A 22,310-nucleotide genomic window follows, 5' to 3' on the forward strand; every position below is an offset into this window, starting at 1 on the left:
CGAGCCGTATCACGCGGCGCGCGCTCGAGATGTACTGCCGCGACAACGATGTCGACGACGTGGTGCAGTTCGTGGAGGCCGACACGGCGGCGGCGGCCGTGGGCGAGCCCGTCGACCTGGTGTTCGGCGAGCCCTTCTTCTACGGCTCCGTGCTGCCCTGGCATGACCTGCACTTCTGGTACCGCAAGCAGCAGCTGGCCGCCCTCTGCTCGGAGAAGACCAAGGTGAGCCGGCGCTGGTGCTCACCGCAGCTGGCGGGCACGTCACGCACGGACGGCACCTGAGGGAGCTCGTCGCCGCTGCGCCTGCGTGCGGCGCTCGATCAGCGCGTCTGGGGCGGTGGCAGTGCTGTGGCAGGCAGCGCCGGCACGTGGTGGGGTTCGCGGAATGTTGACTGCATTCACACAACTTTTCGGCGTAGCCAGTATTGGTGTGCCACAAGGTTTTGTCAATGCTGGTGCTTTCCGAGCCTGGTTGGTTGTGTAGCGATGCCTATGTACTAGATGGCACGGTGATGTCAGTCTGCACACGCCGCCGACTCGGCGATTATACCAGTTTCTTATAACAAGCTTGCATCTCCAGTGCCTGCACACGCTTGGTGGCTGCCAAGCGCCTCGTGCTCGACGATTTAAAGGAAATGCTCAGCATTTGAATGTACTTAACCAAGCATCAGGTGTGATGAAATCAGTTCACTTTTAATTATTGGTATACTTTGAATGGAAGCAGCTGCTCTAGGCAACACAATTTATCTGTTCAGTAACTATGCTGCCCAACATGCCACTGTTTGATTGCATCATGGAATGCTCACATGACACCTCCCACTTGTAGTTCTTCAATCTCCCAAGGAATGGCGGCGCGAGCTGGAAGTGTTCGATGTTAGAAGACCGTTATGTGTTCATGTTTTGGCCCCGTCTTGTGGAGGCCTTTCTTATTTATCCATGAGTTTAAGATGCTTCCTTGTATTGGTATTTTCGGTCGTAGCGCTATTCTTAAGTTAGTCGATTAAAAATCTTATATCCGTAATAACTGGAAAGAATGTATAACTTCTTGCATGATGTAGCACAAAACGTAACTGACGTGTTCGTGCCCACTTTCATCCCTCTTATCCTCTGTTTTCCCTCACCCTGCACGCTGGCGCCACCCCGCTTGCCGGCGGCAGGCTGCGTACGGGCCGTAAGTCGCGATCGGGCCGAGAGTTCCGTGGGAGAGGGACCCCGACCGGACATCAGCGCACATGCGCGGCTTATGATCAGCGGCTGCCCCCCCCCCCCCTCCCCCCAGGCGCATGTAAGTCTGCCAGACCGTTAACCATTTCCCTTCATCCCATAGCCCTGAAATGATAAGTTCTGGTCGAGAGGGTTCTAATAGAAAAACCAATCTTACGTGTTAATGTTGCATAACCGACAGAGCCTCATTTGAGAACTAGTTTACGGCCGTTGTGTTTGGTAATTGTGCTCACGATTGTAAGACTTGAACGACACGGGAACAATATTCTTTTTAACGCTATACGCTGCATAGGCAGCGGTATGGTGGGCTTTGTATGACGGCATGATGGCAGCATGGATTCCTGGGTAACCTTGAAGCTGTTTTGCGTGAAATAGTCCTCGCATGTTCGCGAACGTTTAGGTCAGAAACTAGGGGATTGTAGGGTAGAAGGGCAGGACTGAGATGTGCCGAGTAATTTTCAGGATGTCTATTTTAATTCAAAACCCCATACAAATGTAAGGACACTCCCTTCAGAACCGGGCTGTGTTCGAACGGTCACATGCGGCGTGAAGTCGTCCCAACTTCTTTGTCTGTGACTGCTATAAACTGGTCACGTTCCGTGGTCATAACACTCGCCCAATTTGTTTATTTTGTCGCTCTGTGCTTCGCCGTTTTCGCTGGCTTAGCGCACGTTGAATGTGGTCTTAAGACGGTCCTTTACTACTGTGGTTGCTTTATTTGTGGCTGATTAATCCCCGGAGGCTGCCAGCCGGCCGTCAGTACACTTGGGCCCAGGCCGGTGTGGGTCGGGCGGCGTCTGCACGGTTCGCCGTCCTGAGGCTCGCCTGACGTCGCGTGCCGCTTGGCAGACGATCCCGCACTCCGCCGAGCTGCGCTGCGTCGGTGTCGAGTACAGGGACCTGTGGAAAATCCGGGCGCCGCTCGGTGCCGTCGAGGGCTTCAAGATGGACATCTTCGATGACCTGATCGAGGTGAGTGTCAGCCGAGACGTGCGCCTGCCTTTTCTCTCTCTCTCCTCTCTCTCTCTCTCTCTCTCTCCTCTCTACTCGTCCTCTCCTCTCTCGCTCTCTCTCTCTACTCTCTTCTCTGCTTCTCTCCCTCACCTACTCTCTCTCTCCTCATCTCTCTCTCTCTCTGTCTCTCTCTCCTCTCTACTCTCTCTCTCTCTCTCTCTCTCTCTCTCTCTCTCTCTCCTCTCTCTCTCTCTCTCTCTCTCTCTCTCTCTCTCTCTCTCTCTCTCTCTCTCTCTCTCTCTCTCTCTCTCTCTCTCTCTCTCTCTCTCTCCTCTCTCTCTCCTCTCTCTCTCTCTCTCTCTCGCTCTCCTCTCTCTCTCTCTCTCTCTCTCTCTCTCTCTATCTCTCTCTCTCTCTCTCTCTCTCTCTCTCTCTCTCTCTCTCTCTCTCTCTCTCTCTCTCTCTCTCTCTCTCTGCAGCATCCACCGCCGTGTGGTGCATGCTAGGATCCCGCGCTCTAGCCGGAAGAAGCGCAAAGCTCATCCGAAAAAAGTTTTTACCGCTGTCGTGTGGTTTGTAATCAGACGTACAGTCGCATGCAGGGAACGCGATCCATTTACTTGCTGTCAGTGGTGTGCACTGGGATGAGCCAGAATAGCATGTACTAGGCTGACGTGACGGGGCAGTCTCCAGTGTTCTGTAATGATCTGACGCTGTGTCCGCACAGTCGGCCTGCCAGGTGGCGGACGCGCCCTGTGAACCTCACCCGCTCTGGGAGTACCCGGCTCGGGCGCTGACCGAGCCGCGCACGCTCGCCACGCTGCCGCTGGCCGACAGCGCGCCCTCTGACCTCCAGCTGACCGGCCATCTGGACGTGACGGCGTGAGTGACCTCTGCCCAGCCCCGCTCTGGCCTACACCGCGCCGCCGGCCGGGCGCTGCTCACACGTCCGCCGTCCTCTTCCGAACGCTTCTTGACTTGGTCATGTTATTAGCTTTGTTTTGTTCAGGATATATTTAACGTAAGTGTGGCCGCGACGGTTAAGTGCGGTTTTTGTTCGTGACAACGGGCATCTCCTCGGCTGTAATCCAGTACTGCGCGGGGCAACCCGAGCCCTACAAATCGGCTTGTGTGCTTAATTGTGACGAGTGCGCCGAACCCACTGTCTTGTGTTCCCATCTTTCCATGCTCAAACTGGCGCGACGTGGCCACGTTTGAGGCTGGCCTGTGCGCGAGAGGCGGGGCCGCGCGGGTGTGTCGCATCTGGGCCGATCGGTGACGGACGTGGCCGGCCCGTGTCGGCAGGGAGGGCAGCTGTAACGGCGCCGCGCTCTGGATGGAGTGGCTGCTGGACGAGTCCGGCGAACACCGGCTCAGCGCCGGCCCCGTGCAGCCGGTGGAGCCGGGCGCCGCCGTCGCATGGGACCGCTACGGCCGGCAGGCGGCGCTGCTGCTGCGCCAGCCGCGCCCCGTCCGGCCCGGACACCGGCTCCGCTTCGAGCAGCGCTTCACGGCCAAGGACGGCGAGCTGCAGCTGCAGCTGGACGTGGAGCCGTGAGCGGCTGTGGCGGACTGACGGCCGAGCCGGGGCTGGGAGCGGCCGGCGGGGCTGCGCCGCTCGCCAAGTGCCGCGGACACACCGCATGTGGTGGTGTGGGCACACCGCGTGCTGTGGCGTGGACGCGTCGTGTGCTGGCTGCGTCTACAGCGGACACATCACTGCCCTGCTACGTGAGGACGATCCGTGCTAGCTATGCTGCGTGAGGACGGTCCGTGTCAGCTGTGCTGCGTGAGGACGGCCCGTGTCAGCTGTGCTGCGTGAGGACGGTCCGTGTCAGCTGTGCTGCGTGAGGACGGTCCGTGTCAGCTGTGCTGCGCGAGGACGGTCCGTGCCAGCTGTGCTGCTCGAGGACGGTCCGTGTCAGCTGTGCTGCGTGAGGACGGTCCATGCCAGGACAACATCCGCTAAGCGTATGTCATCCCCGCGGCGGCCGGGAGGCCTGCCGAACCATCAGCTGACCCTCACTGGGCGTAGGGAGGAACCATAAGCTGACCCGCACTAGGCGTAGGGAGAAACCATAAGCTGACCCTCACTGGGCGTAGGGAGGAACCATAAGCTGACCCGCACTGGGCGTGGTGAGAAACCATGAGCTGACCCACACTGGGCGTACGGAGGAACCATAAGCAGACCCGCGCTGGGCGTGCGTAGGACCGACCTCTGTCCAGTCAGCTCGGTGTCAGTCGTGCCAACACAGCGCTGGGCATTCGTTGGCGCCTGTTGATTTATGTGGGATTCGGTGTAATCTGGTGGTCCATTATGTCGACGATGGTGTTTTTGATCTTTTGTAAAATAAAACTGTTGATCTTTCGGGATAATTTCGCGGTGCATTTCGGGCAGTCACTCAGCTGGGTATCTGCGAATAACATAACCGAAACGTCGCGTTGTGTGCTTGTATCAGTTTTAGTGAGTACAAATGGGCATGCCTAGTGACAGCGCTGGGGGCAGGCTGCGAGGAAAGACGGAGAGAAACGATAAACAACCATCGCCCCGGACGAGGGCCGATTCACCGCGAGCCTGCCGGGCCTTGAGAAACGGTAAACACCGTTCACACGACCTGGACCGCCCAGACACGGGCCGCGGTCCGCTGGGCGGTCGGGAGCTGCCGAGATGGCAGAAGAGACGCCTGGAGCGGCGACAATGGCAGGCGGCTGTTCGCTGGAGCGGTTCGGAGCTCTGGGTCGGCTCAAGGCTGGTCAGCGCGGTGAGGGTTTCAGGAGACGGCGGATCTCCGCCAGTGCGGCTGCCGGCAGCTGACGCCGCCGCAAAGCTGTATGCAGTCGCAGGGCAATTCTACACCGCGCAACCAAGCGAGGGTTTCGCCCGCGACCGCCAGATAGTGCTGTGCACATCAGACTGACCCAGATTTCACACTCAGCTCCGTGCGAAACCAGCACGGCCCGTGTTTCACTGACCGTCCTCACGCGGCACTGCAACTCCCAGACATCGCACCCAGCTCCCAAAGCCATGCTGCCCACTGACGCAACGCAGCATTGGCGTGTGCGCAGCATTGGCGTAAGCAAGCAATAAAGCACGGAAGCAGTTGGACATATTGTACACATTGGACATATTGTACATAAGTCTGTGCTTATCAATCCGTTTTTTGTCTAGCCATCATTCATGAAAAAGCGACCAGAAGTGTCCGTCCCAATCCACCGTGGCGTATAAAACTGTATATCTACGGTGCGTTGTCCATCGTTGACTTCATGCGCTTGGATAGCAGCGACCGAGTCTCCAAGCCGCTCGATTCCGATGAATGGATGGCTTACGTGCGGTCGGGCTCAGTGGGGGCGGAGTCTGTGCGTGTCTCTCTGACAGGCCGGGCCGCGAGCGCGGGCGGCGCGCTGCCAGCCCGCCAATGGGCGCGCTGCCCGGCGGACCGTGACGTCACCGATGATGTCAGGGAGCGGGCGCGGCGCGTGCAGAGGCGGGCGGCTCGTCCGGTTGGCAGTGGCGCCGGCGCGCTGAGACCGGCAGGTGCGCGGGTGGGGTGTGTGGAGCGGTTAGCCGCCGAGGTCTCATCTGACGCATACAGAGGCGACCTGCAGGTGGGTCCACTGGCCGGGCCCTCCTTCGAGGCATGGTGGTGTCGCCAGATCGCGGTGTGTGGCGGGCAGCACTCTCGTGCGCAGAGGCGACCTGCAGGTGGGTCCGGCCGGGCCCCCCTCCGAGGCGTGGCGGTGTCCCCAGGTCGCGGTGTGTAGCGGGTAGCACTTTCGTGAGTGAGATGCGTGCGAGTCGTGTTTTCCATGTGACAGAGGGAAGTACGCTCCGCAACGGAGTGACGGTGCTGGTCCGGTGCAAATCCAGTCACAACGCAAAGCACAGGGGGCAGTGCATCCTACACCCGCGTATGCCAGCGTACTGTGCAAACCAAACAGCGAACTGCGCGGGAATTTTGATCACTTTCTGCGCACGACTCATGAGTACCGTTAAACTTTGATCACCACTGTTTGGAAGCAATCGCTGCCCGCCCCCGCCGTCCGGCTCCCATGCCCTTGGCCTAGCGGGTCTGCGCCCAATATTGCTCCACCGCTGCCGGTAACAGGTCTCCATGCCGTCTCGCCCGCCGCCACCGTAGCCCTATGACTGCGGTGCCCCCTGAGATAGGTCAGGCAGATTCCCACACCTACTCGGTAAGTGGCGACCAGCCAGGGCTGTCTCCCCGCGCCACCATAACAAGGTATCGCTTTGTCTGCAAACCTGAGTAAGTTCCGCACCTGCCGTAGATTGGAATAGGCGCCCTCGTTCATGATGATGACAGGCGCGTTGCAACTCGTCATTGCGTCATCCGTTCAAGCTTGGCCGACAGCTGGCGCATGGCGCATGGCGCCCGGGCCCCTGTCCCAGGCTGGAGCGCGGCAGGAGGGTGCCAGGGGCGGTGCTCTCCGTCTGCGGCCCACGCGCTGCCACCGGCCGACCTTCGCACGAGCCACATAAGGAGCGGCGAGGCGGCCGCTGGGACCGCGTGCAGCACGAGTGCCCTGGCGGGCCGGGGGCGGCGCGGGGGCTGTGGCGCCCGCAAGCCGTTGGCTCCAAACAAGTTTGCGTGGGATGTTTCATGATTTTTGGTCGTGAGGGTTAGAAATGTGCCATTGAAATGTACACTTGGGATGATTCACAGCGAAATGAAAACACTGTTAGCTGGGGGTTAATCAATTCTGACAATAGACGACCTTCAATATGTCAGGAGGTACGTGCCAAGCGACACTCTCAAGCAGCCGCTGGCAATATTCAGACATACCTGGAGTGCTTCAGCTTAAATTTGAGCTTAGTTTTAATGTTGTCAATGTAGCCAATGCGTGCTTGATAACGTGGTTAACACATATATCCGGGTACCTTCGATGTCGATCCCTGTCAGAGTAAGAGCGGACCAACTCACAATACCGAAAATCAGGAGGTCAATGCCTTACCTATATCAAAATAGTAACCCATTATTCATTAGAGTAACAGCCAAAGCACAACTTGTATTCACCCGCTGAAGCTAATGGCCTCGTCGGTATGCACCACAGCCTTCGGAGTATCTGATGGCTTAACTTTCACAGACTTACTGGAAAGACCTCACACAGGTCATTTTGGTTCATATTACCGGTGATCAGAACTAGCCTTTTGATCGTACCGCTGATTACGGAGAACGTGGCCGTTATTCGTCCCAGAATGTAGCGATCGGTATGTGCTGTTAAGACGGTGGCCCTTCTCAAGATATTCGGCAAAAAAGCAGGCGTCGGAGCAGATCGCGGTTTTGCCAATGATGTCATGTCTCGCCAATGCCCCTCTTCCGCCCATGTTGCGAGGCAGCCTGCTCTGACTCACCAGGCGCGGGCCTCAGTGGCTTACTGAGGCTTTGTATAGACGCTAATAACAGCGTGGACCACAGCGCGGATTCCACCTCTCTGTGGACGCCATCTGACAGGTACCTTTAAGACAGCTGGTCGGGACAGACCAAGAAACAAACATCTACTGACCCGATACGACGTGTGTGTATTCCAGTGATGCATGGCTGCTCCGCCTCGCCATCACGGGCTGTTCGGAGGGGCTGTGACCGCGGGGCTCGCTGTGCCCGACAGGTGGCCCGCTGTGTCCGACAGGTGACGCGCTGTGTCCGACAGGTGGCCCGCTGTGTCCCACGGGTGACCCACTGTGTCCGACAGGCGGCTCTCTGTGTCCGAGAGGTGACCATCTGTGTCCGACAGGTGAGCGGAGGACGGCCATGCCTGGGCCGGTCGGCTAGCGGGCCATGCCGACCCTGCTGGCGGCGCCGCTCGCCCCCCTCCGTCGCTCCGGCAGCCAGCGCTCGGACGCCGGCCGGCGCGTCACCTTCCAGCGCGGCGCCGGCGAGCGCAGGTCGAGCGCGCGCCCGTCACCAGCGGCGCCCCGCCGCCTGCCGCCGCCGACCGGCGCCGAGGAGCGCGAGCGCGAGGCGCGCCAGGTCGTGCGCCAGCTGGACGCCGCGCGCTGCGAGGTGGCCACCACCCCGCGCCCCTTCGACAACGGACTCCGACCGCCGCCGGCGACGCAGCAGCCGCTCGCAAGAACGCTGTCGGTGCGCAGACGCGGCAAGAAGGCCGGTGTGAAGTCTGTGAGCACTAACACGCTACCGGTGCCACCGGCGCGTAGCGTGGATCTTGAGACCGACAAGAACAACATCATCAAAGCGGCGTCTTTGAAGAGAGAGCAGGGCGGCGAGCTCAGTCGACTTCAGGTGGACGGCCTTCTAAAGCGCAGCTCCAGCCAGGTCAACCACCTCAACAACCTCAACAGCCTACAAGGCAGCGTCGACCACAACAACTACCCGGAGAAGCGGCTGGACAGCGAGCTCAGCCCCCTGAGCGATTACCAGGACTTCAGACTCTCTAACAAAAATAACTTGGGCAACAAGTCCGCCGACGTTGCAGCAGTGCGGGGCCCACAGCGTGCACGCTCTCGCAGTCCGACAGAGGTAGACGGTCGGCCGGTCGGGGCAGACGAAGTCATGCCGCGCCTGTCGCCGCCGCCGCGGCCCGAACGGCCGGCGGCCCAGTACCGGCCGCGCGGCTTCAGCTACACGGGCCATGACCAGACAGTGCAGGACCAGAGCCGCCAGATCATCGAACAGATCGCGCGCTCCCGCTCGCGCTCGCCGGAGGCCCGGCCGGCGCGGCCACGACCGCGGCTGACTACCAGCACGTACGAGTCTGACTCGCCGAGGCGGTCGGGGTCTTACGACTACGACCAGCCACAGACGGCCGGCTCCTGCGGCTTCGACCCGTCGATGCTGTCTAATACGTACGACTATGATCCACCGAAGCTGTCGACCTCATACGACTACGAACCGCCGAAGCTCTCGACCTCATACGACTACGACCCGCCGAAGCTTTCGACCTCATACGACTACGACCCGCCGAAGCGGTCGACCTCTTACGACTACGACCCGCCGAAGCTTTCGACCTCATACGACTACGACCCTCCGAAGGCGTCGAGCACGTACAGATCGGACCTGCCCAAGCCTGGCCGTGCGTTCGAATCAGCGCCTGGTTCGAATCAGCCAACGGTAACACGCACGTATCGCTACGAGTACGATGCCACCGGCGAACCACGCACGTACCTCGATGACTCTCCTGAGACCACAACGAGGACGTACCACTTCAAAAGCGACGATCCGGAGCCGACCTGGACTTTCCAGCACAGCAGCACCGACTCCAGCCAGAAACGTCGCCGCGAAGCGCCGGAAACGACGCGCCCGCGCCACTTCCAGGCTGACAGGCGTGATTCGGCGCCGACCCTCAACAGCGAGCCGCCAGAGGCGCGCCGCGACCGCTACGGCTCCAGCATCGTGATGATCGGTGGCGAGAGGCCGCCTGAGATCGTCAGCACGTTCAGCCGGCGCTCAGAGACGACGGCGGAGCGCGCGGCCGCCTCCCCGACCCGCCTGAGCACGGTGCGCGAAGGCTCCGTCCCCAGCGACGACCAGCAGCCGCACTATCGGGCGCCGCGCGGCGCGCCGACCACCTCGGACAACGTCATCCGGCTGTCGATCAGCGGCAGCCACAGCTCGGGCGCGCAGCCGTCGCCGCCGGGCTCGCAGTCGCGGCGCGGCCGCAGCCACTCGAGCGAGCGGCGCGGGGCCGGCCGTCGCGACGGCAGCTCGTCCGACTCGCCGCGCCGCGCCGAGCCGAGCGAGCGGCGTCGCGCCGGCGGCGCCACGCTGGAGAAGGCGCGCCGCCGCGTCGAGCGTCACCGGCAGCCGCGCAGCCAGCGCAGCAACGGCGTCTCCATCCGCTTCATGTACGACGACGACCAGGCCGAGCCGCCCGACCAGCGGCTGGCCAAGTACGTCGAGTACACGGGCAGCGACGGGGAGGCGCCGGACGGCCGGCCGCCGGGCAAGAGCGACGGCCGGCGCGCGGGCAAGACGACCCGACGCTCGGACGGCTCGCTCACACACCTGATCGAGAACAGTCGCGAGTCGGCTTCGGAGCGACGCGACGGCCGCGGCGGCTCCCCCGGCCGCGCTGATCACAAACGGCCGCAGGTGAGTGGGGCGCCGACATGAGGCCGTGCGTGACATTCAAACTCCGTCGTCCTCGGATTCTGACGATGTGGCAATGTGGCGTGCCAGACATGAGATTTAAGAGCATCGTGGGATGACACAACATAGCGCAGGCATTGCAGCCAGTGCATTCCAGGGCATGCATTTTAGTGCGGATGAGAGAGAAGGCCTTCTTATATGGATGCACGCTGTTCTTGATGAGAAAGATCTAGATGTTCCAGATTTTCTCGATCCGTGCGCTATCATTATTCTGAGTCATACAATAGTTCTCTTTACCTTCAAGGCTGGCTTATTTCGTTGCATGGTCAGAATCAGGTGACTGTGTTTGAACTTCGCATATTGCACTTGCGTGACCTTGTTCCTTTCGCAAAGTCGAGTGAAGTCGCACGACGAAGCTGTCTTGCGCAGTTACGGTGACAGAGGACATGATAAATAGTTCAACTTCGGCTTCAATTTGATTACTACTTCACGTCTGTACCGTGATGATATTATCAAACACGATTACTACTTCCTTGCTCATATCAGTCAGGACACGATGGTGAGAGAATCGTTGAACGCAGTTAGCGGTATTCGACCCACGCCTCAAACGGCGTGCACGAACGATCGACACGGCCGGATGTTGTGGGCGTTGTTATCCAGAAGACCGCCGGTCTGAGTTTTGATGTGGCCCCTACCGCCGGTCTGAGGTGTGACGCGGCCCCCAGCGCGACTGCACGACCGCCCGCCGGTCTGAGGTTCGACGCGGCCCCCAGCGCGACTGCGGGACCGCGCGTCCGGCTGCGGTCATGAACTCAGTGGCCCATCCGACACCAACCTTTCGTCGGCACACTCGCGCGGCTCAAACCTGACCAGTGCCGGTCTTATGGCGCTCCTGAAAATGAACGGATGCACCGTGTGGGTCCTGTAGTTATCTGCGCTTGGATACAGGCGCTGAACTTGTCGTTTATATAAGCAGAGCTGGCTGTCCAGCCAGTCGGTAGCGTGCGGAACTGTGACTGAACATTTCCGGCTCGAATTCACTTTATATTCGGCCGGAGTCGCGTTGTGACATCACAGTGTCAGCACAGAAGCAGCGTCTGCGCCGGCCCCAGACGGACGTGGCGTGCATCGGCTTACCGGCCAACTAGGACGCGAGACAATGCAATCGCGCGGAGATCACAGTCCCAGCTTAGGGGCGGATATGGAAATTGAAACACTGAAGTGCGCAGTGAAAGCACAGGCGCCAGCAGACCAATAGGTCCGGAAAATTTGGGACGGACTGGCCCGAGAAGCTGGAGTAAGACAAAAGCTCAGTTATCATCATTGGTTCAACTAATTATCACGTCGTCTGGTTTGGCGATTACTAGAGAACGCTTCGAAGATACTCGATGGTTAGGAGAGTTGATACGAGCAAAACGGCTGATGATGACCTTACGCGTCATCAGTATGGCAGAGCACCCCAGATCTGCGGGCAGCGAGGCTGCTGGCTGGCACCCTCCCTGACGACGTCGCGCCGCCGCTGTTCCAGGGCGAGTGGCGCTCCCACGGCAGCGCGGAGGACCGGGTGGACGCCGGTCACCGCCGCTCGGAGAGGTGGTCGAGCCGCACAGAGACGGTCGCGCGCACCGACCGGCACCGGAAGACGGTGAGTGCAGAGCCGGCGCTGTCGCCCGACGCGCCGCCGCCCCGGTCGGGCCGGTCCGGGTTCGGGCGGCGTGGGAGAGGCGGGGGCCCGCCGCCGCCGTGCTCGCGCGGCCGTTCCGCCGCCGTGGCTGCCCAGCCGGCGGCGGTGCACCGAGCAGGCCGCTGTGAGTGCCGCCGGCGCCAGTCAATGGCAGGAGGCAGCCGGTCTGGTAGACCAAGCAGCTTGCCAATGAAAGGCCTCTTTTACACCATCCGTGATTCTTGGTGTGCGGGATTTCGGATGTACGCATAACTTTCGGGAACGCCGACATTTCACCCAGTTAGCTGCATCCGTGTACAACTTGGATGCAAGGTTACCGCAACTACGATAGCAGGTCCAGCTGGCACACATCACGTGACACTGCCCGGCCGTCTGAACTGCTGAGGCCGACTACGTGTCGGAAATGTGTGCTAACCATGACGGGTGTGTCTTCAGGATGAGGGCGGGTCTTCCGTCTCCAGCGAGGAAGGCCGCCACCCCCATTCATCATCGACTCGCCACGGAGAACCCTCATCCAGCCAGGCTGTCCGAGACAGCTCGAGCTCCCCGAAGCCGGCGTCCAAGACCAAGAAGAAGGGCTGGCTGTCGGCGACACTCAGTCGACTGGACCTGAAGTCCAGCAAGTCGGACCGCGCCAAGAAGCGCGCCACAAGCTCTCCCGCGCAGCCGGAGGCCCGACGTTCCCAGTCGCCGACCGGCGGCGGCTCCCGCCAGCAGAGCCCGGAGCCGCGGGACGGCGCGCGTCACGTGGCCGCCGGCCGGCGGCGACGGTCGCGCTCCGGCAGCAGGGACGGACTCGACACCTCGGAGGAGCACAGCGTCACCGCCAGCCGACGCCGGGAGCAGCGCGTCTCCACGGGCCGGCGGGAGACGCGCTCCGAGGTCACGAGGTCTGGGAAGCGGCGAGAGACGCGCGCCGAGGACCGGCGAGAGAGACGCTCCGAGGAGCGGCGAGGGGCGAGCCCCGACGACAAGCGGGAGGTGAGCACCGAGGACAGGAGAGGAAGGCGGTCCGAGGGCCGACGAGAGAGACGCTACGAGGGTCACCGAGAAGGCTCAGAGGATCCGCGAGATGGACGCTCCGAGGACCGGAGAGAAGCGAGCTCCGACGACCGGCGGGAGAGACGCTACGAGAGCCGGGAAGTGAGCTCTGAGCACCGGCGGGAGAGACGTTACGAGGACCGTCGCGACAGGCGCTCTGAGGAGCGGCGCGACAGGCGCTCTGAGGAGCGGCGTGACAGGCGCTCTGAGGAGCGGCGCGACAGGCGCTCTGAGGAGCGACGCGACAGGCGCTCTGAGGAGCGGCGCGAGACAAGCTCCGAGGACCGGCGGAGACGATCTGAGGAACGGCGCGACACACGGCCGGAGGACCAGTGGGAGGGGCGGTCCGGGGACCGACACGCCTCGCGCTCTGAGGAGAGCCGCAGACGCAGCCATAACGTCACCTCGTCTGGCCGGCGCGAGTCGCACCGCTCCAGCGACAGGGAGGGCCGGTCAGGCGTCTATGAGGAGGTGCGAGGGCGCGGCGGCCGCACGACCGAGCGTCATCAGACGTCCAAGACCACGGAGCGACGTCCCGTCTCGCGCAGCACCAGCTTCTCGCGCCGGTACCCGGAGGACGCGGTGGACGGCACCGTGCGGACGGCGCGCAGCGGCGCCGGGCGGCGCACGGCGCGGCTCTCGAGCGACGCGTCGTCGCCGCGCCGCGGCCAACACAGCGTCGCGTCATCGCTCAACAGCAGCGGCAGCGAGGCGGGCAGCCGCGCGCCGGCCGCCAGCCGCGTCAGCAACGCCTCCAACCGCTCCGTGTACCTGCATGCCACGACTGTGGCTGACATCCCGACGCCAGCCGGCGGCGCTGAGCCGGCCGAGCCGGACGGGGCGGACGAGCCGCTGCCGAGCCGCGAGCGGCGCAAGGTGTCGCGTTCCTTCTCCATGCTCTCGCCGTTCAAGCTCAAGCACCCGCGCGAACGCGAGATCAACTACGAGAACCGCGGGGGGCAGGCAAACGGACGGCCACCGCGCGCGCCGCAGCGGTCGCCGCAGCGCCGTGACTCCCACGACACGGAACTGACGGAGCCGGCGACCGGCCGCCGCCGCCAGCCCGTTTCGCGCTCATCCAGCATGCCCAAGGGCTCGCGCTCGGCCGGCTGGTACCGTGCTGAGGACCGGCCAGCACGCTGAGTGATGTCATCAGGTGAGTCTAAGAAGGGGCTTCGTGCACCCAGCGCGGGAGTTGCCATCAGGTGAGTTTGAGTTCGAGTTTGAGTCCGCTTCATCGTCCGTCACAAGATGGGCCACACGCACTACGCATGCACCTAAGCACTTCTAGCAGCGATTTAGCATAACCTCTTTTTCACCTGAAAACATTCATCGCCTACCGGTGCGTAGGCAGGCTGATAACCATGTTTTGCATCAGAAACAAACATTAAACCCGTCTGCAACGGAAATGGCTATAACGGCGTCCAAGAGTAGATACATGCACCGGCTTATTCGGCTTGGTCTCATTAGGAGCCTTATCCCTGGCATCAGCAAACCAGCTCCATACCGGCCGCGCCGCAAAGCGCCGCAGGGACGTGACGTCATGAGTTCTGCCGCCCACCCTCGAGTCGGCGCGCCCACGCGCGGTCGGCAAACCAGTCCAAGCTGGGCGCCGCCCCGGCCGGTCGCTGCGCGTTGAATGCTCGGCCGAGCCGCCTACCTGGCCGGCCGGCCGCCGCCAGTGCCGTGGGCAGCACGCTCGGATGCAGTCACCGGCAGGTGGCCATCAGTGCGATTTCGGATGGGGAGATCCAGGCTCCATTAACTCAGCGCAGCGCGAGGGCCTGACCGACTGAGGTCATTGCAGGTCCTCGGTAGGGCACGGGTTATGTGAGCACGTGAACACGCCAGGTGACGACTAGCCGTGTCCATTGCCCCCCCCCCCCCCCCCCCCCCAGCACGACCGCCGCCAAAACCCCCCGTTCCATGGCTCAAGTGGCCATCTACCTATGCAGGCCATCCTGGGACAAAGCCTGAGACGGCGGCCGTGAGTTTGCTAGCCGTGGTGTTCCCGAGTGAAAGCGCGGGGCGACGTACTTATGTAATGCCAAGTCCCACTGTGAACTTCAAGCATGTCGGGACGCCAGCTGATTTCGGGAGTGCTCAGATCGGTCCGTCTGAGTGTCGTGCCTTTCGAAAATCCGTCCCGGCGCTGCGCAGACGCCGCCGTCTATCTGATCGGCACCGCCACCACTGTGACGTATTTCAGACAGATTTTGCATACGTGCACACATGCTTAAAATATGTTATCGATTGCGAATCAGCAGCTTGAGGTACCTTTCCGCTGACTGATGCGCCGAGGTCTCAGACAGTGCATGAATACATCGGCATCCGTTGGAGACGCGTGCGACGCACACTACAACTGCGGCGCACGCTGCGACTCCGCTGCACTGCGACTCCACTGCACTGCGACTCCACCGCACTGGGGCTCCACTGCACTGTGACTCCACTGTACTGCGACTCCACTACACTGACTCCGCTACACTGCGACTCCACTGCACTGTGACTTCACTACACTGCGACTCCACTACACTGCGACTCCACTGCACTGCGACCCCACTGCAATGTGACTCTACTGCACTGCGACTCCACTGCACTGCGACTCCACTGCACTGCGACTCTACTGTACTGCGACTCCACTGCACTGCGACTCCACTGGTTTTCGTCCGAACCTGTTTTCCCCTTGTCGGTGCACGCGAGGCTACGACGAGGGGTGCACTCTCCGTCACCGGGCCGTGGAGCGCCAGCCACCAGCGAGGACCGTCAGTCATGGCGGCAGAGAAGGCCTGTCGCTAGATGACACGGACCGGGTCCGAACTGTGCCCGTGGGGTCGGGTCTGGCTCCGCGGGTCACAGGCCGGGTCTGCTACGGCGTGACATGGGCCTGGTCTGTCATTGAATGACAGGGACCTCGTCCTCTGTTGTGTAGCACGGACCCGGTCTGTCATTGAATGACACGGACTTCATCCTTACTGTTAGGCGCGGAACTGGTCTGTCATTGGATGAATCGGAACATGTCTTCCACTGTTTTGCACTGACCTTGTCTATCATTGCATAACACGGGCCCGGCCTTGTCACGGGCCTAATCTGCGACTGTGTGCGATGGGTCGGGCCTGCCATTGTGTGGAATAGGCCTAGTCTATTTCTGCGTGACATGGACTCGGTCTGCTACTGCGTGGCATTAGCCTGGTCCTCTTCTGCGTGACACAGGTCTGGTCTGCCTCTGCGTGAGACAGGCGGGATTTGCCGTTGTGTGGCACATGTGCTGTTGTTTGGCACATGTAAGGTCAGGCACTGGGAGATTAGAATAGGGTCCTTTACCGTACGACACGGCTGTCTCTGCCGTTGCATTACGCAGGTGGGTCTGTCCGATCATGGCACACTTTCGACCGCGGCTGGGACGGCGGCAGCTTTCTGTGATGGTCAGTTGGCTGACGTCTGGCTGTCCGTGCTGGTGGACTGGTTTTATTTGTCTCGTGGGACCAGTCTCACACGTGTGGCCGGGGCGGTGCGCATATCGCGGATCTCGCTTCCGTGAAACCGGCCTCACGTGCGCGCACCGGCCGTGAAGAATGCATGGGTTCCTTCACCCCCTGCGGCCGGCTGTGCAGATCACACCTGTGACGTCACGCGACGACAACGGGCCTGTGTTTAGCGTCGTTAGACGAGAGGCTGGGTGACTCCGGCGCTTTCACAATACATCTTGCTTGTCTGCGGAGGCGTGGTCATACATCCTTTGAATCAGAATCTAGCTCTCTCCCTAAGTATTTTCGCTGTCCCGCTGCCCCCACCAGTCGTCGGAAATCATTAACGCCGCGTGCGCTTTTTATTCCGCCGATTACACGCACCAGTTCCAGCCGGAGGCGGCGACTGCACGTGCGACAAGGAGCGAACCACCACCGCTACTTCCGTGTTCCTGCGTTTAGTCGCGGGGTTCCTCGGCAGTCCCGCCGTTTATGAGGTGGCGAATATCCCTCGTTGCCCCGCCTTCTACGCCGACCGTGGGGATTTGCAGGGGATCTCTCGCTGCACTCTGGTGTTTTGTGGTGAGGAGACACTGGCGGATAGCAGCAGCCGTTCGCACATTCACTCGGTTATTTTGCAGCGACTATATATGGGTAGCCACAGGCGCCGATCCGTGGTTTCATGGAAAGCGACTGTCAATTTGATCGCTACGCGACAATAGGTGGGTAAGTTGGTATTTTTCGTACGAGCCATGTCGCGAAGGAATTCTTCGTGTCAGGTTACGCTCAGCACAGCGTCAACAGCTTCCTGTGAGTCCTTCACACACCTTAAAGAAACATGCGCTTGCCCCCGAGCCTTCGAATGTGCCAGCTGCCCATGACGGGCTGAGCGGTGACGGGGCGCTGCCTGACAGCAGCTACACTTCCGAACACAGCGCACGCTCCCCGCCGTCGCGCGCCCCACCAGCGCTGGCCTCGGGCGGCGGACGTTGCGTTTTATACCCATCATGTATTTAGCTTATAACTACCTGTGCCCCCTTTATTGAGATCGCACAAACATGCTGGTGTGGATGCAGTTCAGCTGGTCGGGAGGGTGCGGTGGCGGTGTGCCTCATTCGCAGCAGATGTGCCGGGCCGAGGCGGTGGGCGCATCGCCTCTGCTCAAGGTCACGCGCCTCCGAGCGGCCGGCCGAGCGGTCGCCGCCGCGCCGCCCCGGCCCCTTCCCGTTCACAGTCAGGCGGCCGGCGCCCCACGGCACGTGACGCGGGCTTGTCGCGGGCTGTACGTGCTGTAGAGCCGTGACCTTTCTTTCGAGCTGCTTTGCCGCGCGTCTGTCTGCAACGGACATCATTGCTGCAATATTTCGCCACGGTTGCGTGGGGAAAAACAGATACACTCCGGTAGCGGGTCTCGAACCCACAGCACATTGGTCTGGAGACAAGTGATGATATTTATATCGCATACAGGCGAGGTCCAGTCTTCTTCGAGCAAGAAGGTGCATGGCCCCAGGCGTTTTAGGTTGATACGAGCGCTGGGGCCAACGATCCATGTAAATGTGAAGACTTCGGGCTACGGAATCTGCTCCGGCACGCAGCGTGTTGCGCCTGAACGCTCGGCGCAAGCCAATGCGGGTAACGCATTCGAGCTTACATACTGGGACCACCTGGGCCATTGCCACTGACATTGTGGAATTCGAGACAATTTGTGTCCTCTCTCATTTGATGCAGCCTGATCTGGTCCGACCAAATCTGACCTGGGCGTATCTGACCTGACCCGATCTGATCTGGCTCAGGGATGGTGACGCCCTTTACTGGATGACGTCTACTGTATGTCATAAATCCTGGGCGTCTGTCAGAAGCAGATGACATGGCCTGAATTTGCATGTTCCGCCGCTTTTAAGGGACCCGAAACACGACTGGTCTGGAGTTCATTGACCTCGGGTTGCCACGCTATCGTTTAGGCCGTTCATTGCATGGCCTTCTCTCAGAGGGTTGGGTCGGTGGATCTGTCATGCAACAGCTTCCTTGATGCAAGTTTTCATCGATGCGTTTAGACTGGTGGGCCGCATTACAGAGCTCCAGCCATTACTGTTCCTTCAGTGTCACCTCTCTACATGAGCCGTTTCAGGTACACTAAAACACGTGAGTGTGGTGTGAGCCTTCATAAAGCATTTCCTCATTTGTAGATCCTTCAGTGTCACCTCTCTACATGAGCCGTTTCAGGTACACTAAAACACGTGAGTGTGGTGTGAACCTTCATAAAGCATTTCCTCATTTATAGACATGCGCATTTGTAGGTGTTTGGGTAGGAATTTGTAGCTTATGTAGGGCATGCAGGAGTTTGTAGGTCTACTACGCTTGACGGGTAGTTTACATAAAATAGATCACATTTGGGACCAAGTGGAAATTACATGTCAAGACTTACTTCAGCGTTGCTCTACTCGCCCAACGTGTCATGTTAGGGCTACGATTTCAAGCCTTCTCACGGGCGGCGAGACAAAGTGAAAGCTTCGTGCGAAATTGTTCGGAAAGTTTGGAAACCTGTGCCCCCGAATTGCAAGGTAATGTACCAGGCGTTGCCTTTTATGGGATGCGCATGCATGCACCGATGTAGACACCAGTGGAGTCCCGTAGTCTCGCAACGTTCATGGCACGGGGATGTTGGCGAGATCCGGCGCTGATTAATAGCTACGCATCCAAAAAGCGTCGAGCCGGGACTATTTCCCGGCGCAAAGTAAATGTGGTGGACAGGTGCAGTGCGGTGAAGCGCTGTGGCCCTGCCGCGCCGGAACTCAGGCCGGACTGTTGTCATTCGTCTCGACGGCGAAGAACGGAGCGGCCCACTGTACGGCAGGCGGCGGCGGCGGCCTTTGTGCCGCGCTTGTTACCCGGACAATGCCAGCCACAAAGGCGAGCGGGGCCTGTGCTGCGAGCCTGCAGCCGGCAGCGCCGCCTGGCGCCGCTGCCGGCGGCGGGGCCCGACCGGACCGGGCTGGACGGCGCCGGCCGACGCGGCGGCTCCTGTTGACGGACGGCTCCGCCGCCACGGCTCGTTATGCCATGGCTGTGCCGGCGGCGATGACCTTGCTGCTCTCACCCGCTGCATCGCAGCATGCAGCGCCGAGCGCATTCGCTGTTGCCAAACGGGCGAGCTGATGAAGTGTCTGCTGTTCTCGCGCGGGGGTCGTTCGGGGGTGTTTCCTCAGTGTTCCGCGGCGGTGCACGCGGTCACGTGCATGGCTGTCTGACGGCAGTGAGCGTGGGCATCCACAGCGCCATACACAGCTCGCAGTTGCACAAGATCGGGGTTGACCGGTGGCCAGACACGCGGCCTTACGTCATGCGGTCTGTCCCGGCCCCATGTCCCGTGCTCTGAGAATCTAGATCGTTCTGTGCCTTTGTATTGCATTCTGCTGTTTGTTGCATGCCCAAACATTTTGAGCGCGTGCACACGACGTTTGTTCCTTGTTTCACAACCCTTTCGTGTCCGGGTCAAACACCATCCACTGACCTGAAGTGACCTGGACAGGGCCGAAAGCCTATTCGCCGCATCTAAGAAACTTACTGAGCCGTCGTGTTTGGAAGAGCTTGTCGCGCGACTTTCCTCTGCAGTGCGGAGCTACGTCATCTTTCAAGAACCCAAGTGCCAAATATTTCAGCACGCCACTCACCCACACCGCATGAGCTTAGTGCCGAAAGGTTTTGAAGACCTGCCCGCCCACCAGGATTAGAGTGGCAATTTAAATGAGCTTGCCTTACGCGATGGGTTTCCCGTATTCGCTTATACCACTGGTTCAGAAAAACGGGTTCGGGTAGTCTTTTCGTGAAACCCTTCGTCTCAATGCACGATTGGAGCAAATGTCACGTGCCGCGAGATTAAAGGTTTCTTAGGGATCAGCTTGGCTGCACTCGACAGTTCTTGAGCATAACCGAAGGCAAATGATTCTTGCAGTTGACGCGATCTCAAAACCCCCCAAAACTAACTAACCGAAGGCACCAGAGGCATTACGTAGGCGCACCAAAGGCAGTCTGCCTGGCAACCAGAGTGGTCAGAGACGTGCAAAGAAGTGGCCTCTTCGCTTGGTGCCGGTCTTCCGTGCTGTTCCGTGCTGCCTTGGTGCGTGAGACAGACAACACAGCGAGGATGGAAAAGAAGCTGCCGTACTGGCGCGTTTACCCTCATCGGCTTCGGACTTAAGCGTGGGAACCGGCAAGACACCGAGCCAGCATACCTTTGCTTCCTGTCTGTGAACCTCAGGGTCTGAAGTCCCGTGTATTTTGTTGTGTGTGGGGGGGGGGGAGGGGGACTGTTGCCCGCCAGTCACTGGTCAACCTGTCGCCCCACCTGCTGTCCAAACAAAGCCCTGCTAGGTGCGGGCTCCAAGCCGCCACGCCGGTCCGACGCAGGGAAAAAAGCAATCCCGCGATCTGAGGATCACCGTCTCTAGATCAGAGCCATAGAGCGCACCCCCGGCTTAGCTGGTGAAGTCGCGCATCAATTGCCTGAAGCCGTTCTTGAGCGTAAGATGTTACAGGGCATGTGTGCTCAGATGCTTAACATTCCAACGCCACGACGAGCGATGCTTCATTCGCAGCCGGCCTGATGGCCTACCACCGGTGCGCATGCCGCATGTGACTGGCCCTCGCTTGCTGGCAGGATGGGTTGCTGAGTGCCACTGCTGGCATTGCCAGCTGTCTGCTCCGGCGGGCGGGCGCAGACCGTGCAGCAGCCCGTCCCGACACTGAGACCGCCGCCCGCGCCGTCCCGGCCGCCGGTTGCCGGGCTCAGCGGCCACCTGCGACCCCCGGAGACCGGTCGGCCGGCGAGCACAGACTGCCGGGGCCGGCCGTCCCGCCGCTGCCGGACCAGGAAGCTCGCCATGCCATGTGGCGCCGAGACGGCTGGGAAGTGACGCTGCCGTCGGCGCCGCCGACCGCCTCGTGCTTTCACGGACCCGTCCGCGCGCGTCGAAGCCGCGCCCTAGACTCCGGTATCCTGGCAAGCTCTGCCCGCTCCGCGCGGTAGCCCACTGTCATGCCATGGTCAGCAGAGCGCCTGCCTGAAGACTGCTGTGTTACGTGCTGCCGTGGCCCGCGCCACGGTCGATTGCGTGGCCAGATACTGCGCCGGCTGGTGGCGTGATGTTTGGCTTCCTCACACTGGGGATGGACGCCTAACCGGGCAGCAGCTGTTGCCCATTAATCTAGCCTGCCGCGCTGTGCCGTGTGCGTAGGGTAGCACTGTTTACGTGTCACGTGAAATGGACGGTCGGTGAGCCAGGCTGTCTGCATGCAAGTGTCTTGCCCGTGACTTGTTTTAATAACATGATTAACGTCCGAATCAACCGTTTCCTGTGAAATACAGAATCGACTAACAGGAGGCATCATTGCAGGAATGGTTTTCAATATGTATGCTCGTTGGCGAGTGCGGCACTCGGCACCCAAACAAACCAACCCAAAACATTGGGACCTACCAGTCATTAACCACTTCCAGCTCTCACTGTTGGCTGCCCGCTAATATCAATTACGTCGTGAAGCTACACACGGGTGTCACCGCACGAGTCCATGACACCACTGGCCATACATTTCATTCTCAACAGCATGACGACAATGTTGCCGTCACTCGATCTTTTATGACGTTTTTTTGTGTTGCTTTCAGCCTCGAGACGGGAGACTGCTGAGGGCCCATTGCAGACTCGATGAAACATCTGGCACCCGAATACAAATGTCACATGCTGTTTTGGAATTTAAAAGATTCTAAAAGGGTTTTAAAACAAATAAATAAAAGGGTTTACAGGAAAAAAATTCAGGTAGCGCAGCACCGTCCTAGTGTCTGGACATTGGAGGCCAGGAACGATGGACTCGTCCAACGACA

General features: G+C 60.3%; 2 protein-coding genes across 2 annotated transcripts; both read left to right on the forward strand.

Annotated features, from left to right (window-relative positions):
- LOC119098919 (protein arginine N-methyltransferase 7) lies at positions 1-4,548 on the forward strand (the record flags this gene model as incomplete). Its single annotated transcript, XM_037221964.1, is given in 4 exon segments — positions 1-224; positions 2,076-2,198; positions 2,908-3,062; positions 3,486-4,548. Coding segments are annotated over 4 exon segments (755 nt in total), but the record flags the coding sequence as incomplete, so codon positions are not given.
- A 5,403-nt stretch (positions 4,549-9,951) lies between these two features.
- LOC119098858 (zinc finger CCCH domain-containing protein 13) lies at positions 9,952-14,114 on the forward strand. Its single transcript, XM_037221903.1, has 4 exons — positions 9,952-10,249; positions 11,775-11,891; positions 12,366-13,682; positions 13,884-14,114. Exons 1-4 carry the CDS (start codon positions 10,001-10,003, stop codon positions 14,112-14,114), a joined length of 1,914 nt encoding a protein of 637 aa, XP_037077798.1. The 5' UTR covers positions 9,952-10,000.
- The last annotated feature ends 8,196 nt before the right edge of the window (positions 14,115-22,310 follow it).

This window comes from Pollicipes pollicipes, unplaced genomic scaffold (genome assembly GCF_011947565.3).
Source record: "Pollicipes pollicipes isolate AB1234 unplaced genomic scaffold, Ppol_2.1 Scaffold_4740;HRSCAF=5597_pilon_pilon_pilon, whole genome shotgun sequence".
NCBI classification, from domain to species: domain Eukaryota; kingdom Metazoa; phylum Arthropoda; class Thecostraca; order Pollicipedomorpha; family Pollicipedidae; genus Pollicipes; species Pollicipes pollicipes.